General features: G+C 44.1%; 1 protein-coding gene across 1 annotated transcript; it reads left to right on the top strand.

Moving 5' to 3' along the window:
* The first annotated feature begins 6,223 nt into the window (after positions 1 to 6,223).
* Positions 6,224 to 9,732, top strand: LOC127684617 (cystatin-9-like). The gene is made up of 3 exons (XM_052181516.1): positions 6,224 to 6,445; positions 7,889 to 8,002; positions 9,655 to 9,732. The coding sequence occupies exons 1-3, from the start codon at positions 6,224 to 6,226 to the stop codon at positions 9,730 to 9,732; spliced, it is 414 nt and encodes a 137-aa protein (XP_052037476.1).
* Positions 9,733 to 11,679: the final 1,947 nt, after the last annotated feature.

Here is an 11,679-nt window from a genome sequence, read left to right on the forward strand (position 1 = left end):
TGTGCACATTTTTATATCTGTGAGAATACACACAGACATCTAGTGGGTTTCCCTACTGAACAGGGGACATAAGCCTTGGGATGTCAAATCTTTGAATGTTTGTTAGTAGGCCTTAACTTCTGTTTGGCCCTAGACAAAGGTAGGTTGATGTTCCTGCTGGCTCTCATATATCTGGCTATCATGTCATATGTCAGGGTTTCTATTCCTGCACAACATTATGACCAAGAAGCAAGTTGTGGAGGAAAGGGTTTATTCAGCTTACACTTCTGCATTGCTGTTCATTACAAAGGAAGTCAGGACTGGAACCCAAGCAGGTTAGGAAGCAGGAGCTGATGCAGAGGCCATGGAGAGATGTTCCTTACTGGCTTGCTTCCTCCCGGCTTGCTCAGCCTGCTCTCTTATAGAACCCAGAAATACCAGCCCACAAGGTACCACCCACAAGGGGCCCTCCCCTCTTGATCACTAATTGAGAAAATGCCCCACACCTGGATCTCATGGAGGCACTTCCTCAACTGAAGCTCCTTTCTCTGTCATAACTCCAACCTGAGACAAGTTGACACACAAAACCAGCCAGTACGCTGGGGTACATGTAGTGATAAGATAGAGAACTGAAGGAGACCAGTCACAGGCCTTTGGAAGAATCACTGCAGCATCATCCGTAATTTTCAGTGGGGAAAGCTCAGTCTCTTGAGCTCAACCTTCAGGGCCCACAGAGTTGTGATACTTCTTCCTAAGCTGTATGCACAGGGCCATGGGATCGGTGCTGGAGGAAGATTGAGCTCTGACCTTCAAAGAGGGGAAGCACACATACTTGACAGTCTTCACTGTATTACTCGGTTTGGCACAGTAGTGACCTCAGTCCCAGAAAATGGAGCCCAGGTTCTCAGTTCAATTTTTCTCTCATCTATTCTATTCCTCTGAGTTACAACACACCATCTCTATCAGATATTACACTGTATTTCAGTCAACCAAACTCAGTGCTTTTACAGTTGCATTATCCACTGGTGTTCTAATTTGACATGAATTCCTATTTGCATATATGAAGGTTGATATGTGATATGTGGTATATGCACATGTATGGGTTGTCATGTGATACACATATATGTATCCTTATGTATATGTAAGCCAAAGGTGGTTGTGGGTTTTTTTCTTCTGTCATGTTCCACCTTATTTTTTGAGACAAAGTTTCTTACTAAACCCAGAGCTCACTGGTTTGCCAACACATTGCCGGCTAATGAGCTCCAGAAATTGTCCCGTGTCTTCTTCCCATGGTTAGGATCATAGGCCTGTGCCACCATGCCTGGCTGGGGATACAAACATGGATCCTAATGCTTTCAAGGCAAGCCACTTACTAACTGAGCCATGTCCCCAGTCCCTTAATACCCATTCTTATCCAACATAAATGGCCTATTTTGAAAGATGAGTTGTTTTCAGAGAACTGATTTCAGTTTAACCAACTAATGTCATCTATGAACAGGCAAAATGTCTTTCTTTGACCTTATTCAAAAGATCATCTGGTTTGAAATCATAAGGGTCATGGGACTATGGAGCAATCCCGTTTCCTGTTATTGGGTCTAAAACACATATTGTTCCCAGGGGAATGTGATTCAAACACCTCTTTAAATTTGACAAAGGTATTGTTCTGAGTCTTTGCAAATGTGTATTGTAGATGTAGGAGGATGGAGACAAAATGGGTTGTGAACCTGAAAGGGACAGTTCTGTGCCAGGGGGCTGCTGACAAGGGGAGATGAGAGAGTCCTCTAGGCTACATGCTCTCTGCTGACTTGAAAGTTATTCCTTCTGAAGGCCATTCAGCTGTGTAATACATTGTTGGCTTCCAGCAGGCTTTATTGGAAAAGATACATCTAACTAAAGCCAAGAAGAACTGAAAACTCCTTTTCAGAGAATGTCTCCCCTTATGTCCTTGGGAAAGTTGCTTCTATCTTCCTGTCCACCTTGGAAAAGTAGCTTTTTTGTTATCTATCTCCTGGGAAAGTAGCCCTTTGCTATCTTCCCCTTTCTCCACTGAAAAGAGGCCTTTTCTTTCCTAACAATTAACCACAAAATCAACCACTCCTGGGAAAGGAATTAAAAACAGTTGGGACCCTGAGACATTCTAATCAGCTTTTTTCCCCCTTCAGGTTCACAGAACTCAGAACAACCTAGAAATAGCAGCTCTGCCTTGGTAACAGAGAGTAGGTAGGAACTCCAGAAGTTGCTAGCCACCCTGCTGCTAGGCGGTCTCTCTGACACACCTTTTAGACACCCTGTATATTGGTTTAGACTCCTTGTCTGTCTGTCTGTCTGTCTGTTTATTTACTATATGTATGAGAGCTATAGATGAGCATGCACACTTTGATATGCCTCCCAGGACAACTTGGGAGGGGGGGGGATCTGTTTGTCCTTCCACCAAAGTATTCTGGGATTTGAACTTGGGTCCTCAGGGTTGGCAGCAAGAGTACTTACCTGCTGAGCCATTTTGCCAGTTTCCTATGCAAGTCTTTTACTCAAAACTTCCAGACAAGTGGTCTTTGCTGGTCACAGGCTTCATCTTTTCATCTTGCCAGCTCTCTAAAAAGCCTTTCCCCTTGCTTTATTAGCACTGTTTCCAGGGAATATTTTGCCTAAGCCCCAGAACTTGGCACTCTCCTGTTCTTGCATGTTCCCCACTATAGGGCATCAAGACGGGGGAATTTGCTGGTTTGTGCCATTTAGTTTTCTTATCCCAGGAAGAGTGTAACTGCTGAGATGGTATAGAAGAAAGAACATGCTTCTTATTCTGAACAATGGAGCACTGCTCTCCTCTGGGTGAAGGTGTTCCTGTAAGACTTGGTGGGGGCAGGGCATGGGGGAGTCTTAATTTACCAGAGAGACCCCCTGAATCGACCACATGGAGACAGAAATTGATGCAAAAAGCAAGAGGATTTTTGTTTAATACCCAGCATGCTGGGGTAGCCCTGCACATGGGGAGAGAACTACCATGCATGCTGGGCAAGTGGACCTTTTATACAGTCCTCCGGGCAGCCGCCATTAAGCACAATGTGATTGGCAGAACAGTGTTACCTTTAAACTGGTTGATAGGGGATGAGGTAGGTGGCCAAGGGACTCTGGGCCTTTCCTAACCATAAGGACCTCCCTGTGCTCCTAGGAATGTAATTTAGCCTTTCTCTTCTGGGAGGGGGGAACACTTGCCCTTCTGGGAGGGGCAAATGCTCCATGACCTTTCCAAAGTTCCCGAGTTAACCCTTTCATTCCCAGGTCTGCTTTCTGTGGAGACCAAGGTTCATGAAAAAGCCTGCACGCTCATGCTCACAGTTCCCTAGAAGAGTCTGCTACTCTGAATCACTGAGGTGCTCTGACACATCAGAGGCTACAAAGACCATAACTGGGTATTCTGAGCTAGAATTTAGCACATTATTTCCAGAGGAAAATGAAAAAGATAACTATTTTGGTGTTGGGGGAGCACAGGATCTCTTTCCCAATAACTCAGTGTTTTGAAAGAGTTTTGAAAGGAGCTATCAGCAAAGTGTAAACAAAAGAGGATGATTGTGGCTCAATAAAGCACATTCAGACTGCAGATGGTGGCTGAAAATGACTCTTGGCACATAGTTGACAGTATCTGACAATAAAAAACAGAAGATGGGAATCATATACAGTCAGAGCAAAGCAGAGATAAAAATGGGTTCCACCTCTAGGAAGGAGACAGGTTGTATGTGACCAGAGCAGGGGACTACTCAGCATAAAGGAGTGTGAAGACAGTAGAGCTTATGTTAAACAGGACATAATCAAGGCATACGAGAGTTCACTAGTGAAAAAAAATCTTCACTGAGAATACTGAAAACAAAAAAGAGGGGAAAAAATCAGAGGCCAGAACAAAGCTCAAGGGACAGAAAGCAAAGCGACAGAAGGAAAAAGTGCAGCCTAGGGAACCGAGCAGCCATGCTGGGAAATGAGAGGATGCAAAGATGCAGGGCCCTCCCAGGATGGTCCTGAGAATGACCTGAGGCTGAGCCTCTGCCTACAGAGAGAAAACACAGCATGGCAGCGTGTGGCACTGTGACTTCTGCCAGTGCGTGGCCCTGGCTCTGAGTGACTCATGCCAAATAAGTTCCTAAAAGCAGAGGCAGCATGGGCTGGTGCATTCTGCCTGGGGGTGGTGGGGCAGAGGTGGATAGACAGAGACTCTGGCAGCAGAGAGACAGACACAATGAAGGGACCTAATTGATCAATTGCTATTGGACTCGATGTTAGATAATAAGTTTGGAATAGAACTCGAACAATGTTAATCTCTGACCTCATTTACGTGAAGGACATTTAGGGAAGCTGAGCTAAAACTTCGGCAGCATTGTGCAAGCAATTTGAGCACCATGGATGAGGAAGGGACCTTCATGGGCAATTAAGGGACGAGTCACAATCCCTGAGGATGTTTCCAGGGCCATCCCAAAGGTTCCGTACTTGCTCCCAGATCTTAACCCCAGGTCCTAAGCACAGCCACAGGCTCCTTGAATCTAATGAGTTTCATCCTGTCTTGGTTCTGAGGCCTATATCACCTTGTTCTGCTATGTTTGGGAGTCTATGGGTAGTGGTGGTTGGCTTCTGTGTGATTCCCTTCCTTCCTGCTGGATTTAGGATAGGCTTTTCTATTTCTAACCAGATGCTTATTAGTCTGAGCCAGTGAGTAGCGTCCTATCCTTGTCCCTTGTCTTGGCCTAAGAAATTCACACAGGTTCATGTATGTCAATGGGGCAGTTTTCTATTCTTCAGACCAGTTCCCTCTTAGGATAAGATAGATTATTCTGGGATAAGAAATCAACTCTCCCACCTCAGCTGAGTACAGAAAGGTTTTCTTGGATTCATGAACATGCCACTCAACCCAGGTAGCCTTTCTTGGTGGTCTGTTCAGAGCTGCTTTGTGTACAACTTTGGGGCTTCCTTCTTCCAAGTCCTGCCCTAAAGCAGGAGAGAGAGAGAGAGAGAGAGAGAGAGAGAGAGAGAGAGAGAGAGAACATTGATGTGTTTATAAGGAGATAGAGAGAAATAGAATATGTTTTATGAGGGTGTGGTGAGGGATGGGGGATGGGGGTGTCTCTGCCGACCCATGCCTAGGCATCCCTTTCCCCCTGAGGGACCAGCCACATGAAGGTATAATATAGAACAGTTTACTCAGGGCAAGGGGAGGGGAGGTAAGAGAGTAGTAGAGGCAGAGAAAGGCAGAGAGAGGGAGAGAGTAGAGAAGTAGAGGCCGGCAATGAGCACATGGAGAGAGGGGGAAGGGAATAGGGAAGAGAGGGTGGAGGGAAGAGCCAAAGAGGGCAAGAGAAAAGCAAGAGAACAAGAGAGAGAGAGAGAGAGGAGGGGGCAAGTATCTCATTTTATAATGGGTTAGGCCTACTTGGTTGTTGCTAGGTAACTGGGGAGGAACATACCTGGCTGTTGCCAGGTAACTGTGGGGTGGAGTTTAGACAGAGTGCTAATAAGCATGACACTTTTAAGTTTTATATTATTTTGAAAAAGTACTTTATATTGTGTTGGATGGGGTAATTTAGTCTGCAAAACCACTTAAACATTAGCTGACTGCATCTGTCTGGTCTCTCTGGCTTCTGTCTATTTGGTCTTCTAACTCTGGGTTTGTGAAATAAAGGATGTATTAGACTCTCCTAATGTGGCCAAGGCTTGCTATGTTCTTGCAGCATAGTTACAGGTTCTGTTTTATATTCTGACTCAGTGGCAAATGCATGTGGGATGATGACTATGGTAACTTCTCTCTCTGCATCTATGATTTAGTTGATGTTGGTTTTGTTTTGAGAACAGAGTCTCAGTTCAGCGTAGCCATGAACTCATAAGTCTTAGGTCTCTTTTTTCCCAATTATAGGATTATAAGAATGCAGTGCAATGTAAAGTATCATAACTTCCTGAGTATTTCTCCTAATTTCACAGTCTCCATCTGTCTTCCTCAGATGCTCTCCCCACTAGATACGATCAGGGGCCATGACTATGGTTGAAGTTGTTGATTTCATTGCCTTTTCCTTAGGGACATTTGGGCAGCAATGAAAGATGGTGTATGGCAGTATGTGTGTGTGTGTGCGCATGTGCGTGATTGTGATAACTGAGGAGGAGTCTGTACTCAAGCTGACGAGATTATGGGTTGGAGTTGTGCCTGATAGACTCCCGTGGGACTGACGGGCTAAGGCAGCTAAAGCGGTGACTGCCGAGTTCTCGAGCCATGTCCTGGCCACTGGGAAAGAGAGCTCTGCCTCAAGCCATGCTGCTACTTCTGCTGAACTTCCAGGTTCTCATCACTCCTGTCTCGAAGGCCAACAAAGAAACAGAGACATCTATTAATTTCATTCCCACGGTGGAATTTGCCGTGAACACATTCAACGAGAAAAGTCAGGATGAATACGCCTACAGGTTGGAGCATATCATGAGTTCCTGGAGAGAGACGGTAAGTGACCACATCCTTGCCTGTCTTGGCAGAATGTACCTGCTAGTCACTGGAGGATTCGAGAGAGCAATCCACCTTTTGCAAGTTACACATAACCTAATTCAGCCAGTTCCAATGTTTAACATATCTTTTCCTTACAAGCTTTTAAAAGTTTAGATAATTTCTTATCTTCATACAAGGAAAACGTGTCGTTTTTATTGCTTTGAAATACTGTTTAAATGAGACTTTTAGAGTGGGCATGTCTTTCTAAAGATTCTTAAATTATATTTTATTTATTTGTTCATTCATTTAGTGTGTGTGTGTGTGTGTGTGTGTGTGTGTGTGAGAGAGAGAGAGAGAGAGAAAGAGAGAGAGAGAGTATTATGTATGTGTGTTGGCATACACATTTGTCAGAGAACAAACTGGGAGTCAGTAATCTCTTTCCACCATGAATATATTGGATATTGAGTTTAGGCTGCCAGGCTTGGTGGCCAGTGCTTTTATCTGATGAACCATCTCACTGACCCCCCAGACATATAATTATAAGCAAATAAAACCACTTAGTAAAAAAAAAAAAGAGATTCACACAAAAAGTGCTGATAGATCAAGCTAAAATATATATATTAAAGACACATTTTCCCCAAAGATAGTTGGTAAAGATGGAGAGAGTAAAGCAAAGACAAACCGAAAAGTTGGGTGTTGAGGGTTCATGGAGCACAATCACCCACTAACTCTCCCGAGAGCTCCAGACAACTCCTCCTCTCAGTTCTCTTTTGCTTTGGGACCCTGGCTGGCTTTCTCAGCCCACACATCACATTAGAGCCTGCCTATTAGTCTATAACGCTCCTACAGAATATAGTCAAGATGGCAATGCTCATCTCCACCTTCGCACTTTTGGTTGTGGGGGAGGGGCATTCTATTCCCCCTTCACTGGCAGGAGAAAGGCAGAGGCACTCTAGCCTTGCCCAGTGCTGAGGTCTCTGAGATCTCCATGCAGCCCCCAACAGATTTTCTAAAGCACACACTGTAAAAGGTTCTAGGCTTCTCCCGACGCACTGCTCTGGGGTGTGATTATATTGCAGATGTTTGCCTCATAGCTCAGTTGAGGAAGTATCTGGAGATCTGGCTCCATGTATCGGGGCTGACTAGCCGACAAACACTGGTAGAGCAACTACCCTCCCAAAACATGGCCTGCGACTCTGGAAATGGAGATATAGGTTCAAATGTCTGTGGAGATAATAGTAAGGACTCATCTAGACTTCTCTGCTTTCTAACAAGTCCCTCCTCTTGAATCTTAACTCTCCAATCTAGAGACTACTACTCTGACTCTGTCTTCATAGATTTGACTCTAGGCCCTGAAGAACTCCAAATGGAGAAGACTCTGGGTCTCTTCCTATATTGAGTGCAGTCACACAACCTCTTAAGTGGCAAATGGGTCTGTAAATCATCTTTTTCTGTTTACAGGTAAATTTTCCAACCGTGTTTTCCATGAGGCTTCAGCTGCGTAGAACCATATGCAAGAAATTTGAGGAGAGTCTCGACATTTGCCCCTTTCAGGAGAGCCATAATCTGAATAATGTAAGGCAGGACACAAGCCCTCTTAATTGTCACAGCTGTGGGTGCTGCAGGGCAACAGGGTGGGGTGCAAGAGCAAGTGACAGAACCATGCCTAGAGACTTGAGGACAAAAGGTGCGAGGCTCCTCAGGACTCTCTAAGTCACAATGTGGAGGTAACAGGTATCCCAACGAGACACATACAAAGCTGGCAAATACTAACCAACCTGAACTCTCAACACTACCCACTGCCTCACTGTAGCTGCTCCCTAGATTCCATAGCCTTTCAATGATCTATCTCTTTTGCCTCATCTTCATTTCCCTCCATTGGCTTCAGCAGAAGAAGTCTGGTAGGCTCTGACATAACTTTTGCCTGAATGTGTGGCTCTTAGGGTCCTACACTGACCCAATGTCTGAAAGTGAAAGTTGCGGAAGAGCCTCACTCTCATCCCTTCCAGGACTTGCCTTGGGGCACTTGTTCTAGGGAACTAGGACTAGGTAGAGCTTGACTATGAGGTCAACCCCACCTAGCATTAGCTGAGCATCTTATCAGAGGCTTCACTGATACATTATCTGACAGGCTAGACCTAAGGGTGGCTTGTTCTGGTTTCATTTGTGTTGCTTTGATAAAATACCCTGATGAAAAGCATCTTTTGGGGGAAAAGGGTTTATTTTACTCACAACTCGAATTATGTTCATCATATCAGGGGCTTCAAGGCAGCAGGAACTTAAGGCAGCTAGTTGTATGACATCCATTGTTGATGCGGAGTTTCTCCTCTGGACTCCTGGAATAATGACTCTGAGACTCAATTATATTTACTAAAAACCTTGGCCGTAAGCTTTGGTTGGTTCCTCGATTAGATCATAACTAAATATCCCATTTATTCTAATCTAATTTCTTCCATGTGGCTAGTTATTTCTGCTTAGCTCTCATGTGTCTATCCTCCTTCCAGTCCCGAGGAGACTCCTCCTACACTTGACTTTATTCCAGAATCATCTCTGCCTACCGGATGTCCTGTTTTCTTTTCTACCATTTTCTATATGCTTTTTATTGACAGATGATGTGTCAATACAGCACACAAGAGAGTCTTTCTACAATCCATAGTCAGAAGTAAAGAAAAATGAATATACACAGGCTTCGAGTACTGAGCTCACTTTTCTCTCTCTAATATATTTCAAGTTCCAAACCCAGGAATTGGTGCCACCAACAGTAGGCCGGATCTTTCCATAATTAATCAAGATAAGTCCCCACTGACATTCTCACTGGCCAACCTGATCTAGGTCATCTCTCACTGAGATGCTCTTTCCAGATGATTCTAAATTGTGTTAGGTTGGCAATTAAAACTAATTAACTATCACAGTGGGTAATCTTGACAGGGTGCTTTCTACCATTACTGTTATGTATGTGAATTACACAAAACATCCTAGATATTCCTCTTGAGGTCTCTGTTTGCTGAGGGAGAGCTGCATCAAGTATCCTTGGGTTTTCATGGTGCTTCAGATAAAGACACAAGTCAAGATTTGCCAAGGGTTCACTGGGCAGTCTGAAGACATTTGTCTCCTACTACCTATTGGTCTATGGAAGGGAAAGGGTGAAATGCAGGCTGTTTAGAGTATAAGCCACAAACGTTCTCACCCTCTTTTTTTCACTGTCTTTTCTTATTATTTTCCCCCAGACCTTCATCTGCCTGTTCACTGTTGGTACCTACCCCTGGAAAACAGAATTCAAGCTCTTCAAGAATGTGTGCTCATAGTTTCTCTGACTGGAGTCATCCACCACTGCCCATGTACTTCTCTGCTTCCATGAAGGGATTATCCTTGGCAGAACCTCATGTTTCTTGTATTGCAACATTTTGTAGTATCAAGACTACAAATACAGGGTATGTGGATAATAACTAGGGAAAATGTATATTGCTGTTGTTTCATCATTTAGAATAGTTCATTAAATATTGCATTTCTGAACATGTTCTGTGTATTATTTTAGAAGAAGCATCATGGGCCGGTGGTGGGGACAATTTGAGTTTCTAAAATGTTCTCCATACTTTGAAGCTCCCAAGGGGCGTCATGGTAGACATAAGTAAGCAAGTCGTATAAGAACTGTTGTCACACAAGTCCAGAAGTACAATGACTGTGGTCTCCTAGGGCACTAAATATCCGAGACACGACCCAAGTTTCTGAGACTCCTACCCCTGCACATGTGTTCATCGTCTGATTTCCAGAAAGAAGCTTTCATACTTCCCTGGTGAAAAGAGTAACAAGTTGGGTTTATAATTATTAAATGATTACTTATTCCATGATTTTTCAATCAGTCAAGATGCCCACGAAATAGTAAAGAATATGGAATTTGAAAACCTCAGTTCCCAAGACTAGTAGCAGAGAACATTTTAATGCTTACTAAAACTCATTGGGTTGTGGGCTTGAGAGATGGCTCAGTAGTTAAAAGCATGTATTGCACTTGCAGAGAATCTGGATTCAAATCCTAGGGCCCTCATGTGTACCCATGTATATGCATACACCCCACACCTCACATAGTTCTTAATATAATCACTGCATATGGCATCAGCTAGGTGGTGGGAGAGAACTTGTTTACTCACAAAAACTCAAGTTTAGCAACTGTGTGCACATGAAAATATCCTCACAAATTATCAGAAATCAGGTGAGACTTCTGCACCTTGGGTATTCACAGAAATAAGAGGAAACACACTGACCAGGAAGAAAAGGTTCACATCTCACTTATCAGCCTGATCCAACTGCAGGAAACAGACATTCTTTCTGCTGGTGATGGAAGACTAGATTCTGCTTTGGGTGCCAACACTAGATTTACTTTGTGAGTCCCAAATACAGCTAGGATATAGTCCACAACCAACCTCTTTACCAAGATGGCCCAAAATCTGGGACTCTAGCCCCACCCTGAATAAGGAATGGCCGTAGAATATAGACATCCCAAAGGGAACTGGCCTACTATGCCAATCACGCTGGCCCTAGTGATCAGGGATACAACTCTTCCCTAATTTTAGAGTGTTACCTGTGATCTAAGCTCTACCCTGATGCCAGTAGAACTAGAGTCCTGGGTCCATCATGTTCCAGCAGATAAAGGCTAAGTGTATCCTGTTAAAACCCTTTGACCAACCATGACAACAACTCTAGGGTGACCTTATGGACATGGACAAGGCCGGCCTTTAGGTCAGTATTCAGACCAGCACCTCTTCTGCCTTGCTTGTCCCAGGCTTAGATCGGGAGGTGGTAGAACCCTGAAGAGGTGAATCATGGGGATAATTATAAAAATACTCATAAAAGGTATTTAGACATTAGTCTCTCTCTCTCTCTCTCTCTCTCTCTCTCTCTCTCTCTCTCTCTCTCTCTTTCTCTCTCTCTCTCTCTCCACCCCTCCAGTGTGTATGTGTGTGTGTTTGTATGTGTGCACATGTGTGGGCATGTGTGTATGTGTCCCCTAACTTCTTTTCAGTTTAGAGGTATTTAGAGACACTATCCTGCTATTGACCTGAGCATGTTGTGGCCTAGGTAGCTCCTGATCATGGTTGCCAAACCTCTATAAGAACCCTCTGGGTGGCTCTGGGACTCGCTCAAATGCCAGCCCACTGCCAGTTCTCACTATAACTGCCAGTCATTTTTGTCTCAGCTCAGGGACTTCTGACTCTTTACTCCTGGGCAATTCTTTTACCTAAAACAATTTCAGCAAG

Source organism: Apodemus sylvaticus, chromosome 5, assembly GCF_947179515.1.
Source record: "Apodemus sylvaticus chromosome 5, mApoSyl1.1, whole genome shotgun sequence".
Lineage (NCBI taxonomy): Eukaryota > Metazoa > Chordata > Mammalia > Rodentia > Muridae > Apodemus > Apodemus sylvaticus.

Coding starts and splice junctions, on each gene's coding strand:
- LOC127684617 (XM_052181516.1), top strand. CDS start 6,224: ATGTCCTGGCCACTGGGAAAGAGAGCTCTGCCTCAAGCCATGCTGCTA. Junction 6,446..7,888: donor TGAGTTCCTGGAGAGAGACG/GTAAGTGACCAC, acceptor TTCTGTTTACAG/GTAAATTTTCCAACCGTGTT. Junction 8,003..9,654: donor AGAGCCATAATCTGAATAAT/GTAAGGCAGGAC, acceptor ATTTTCCCCCAG/ACCTTCATCTGCCTGTTCAC.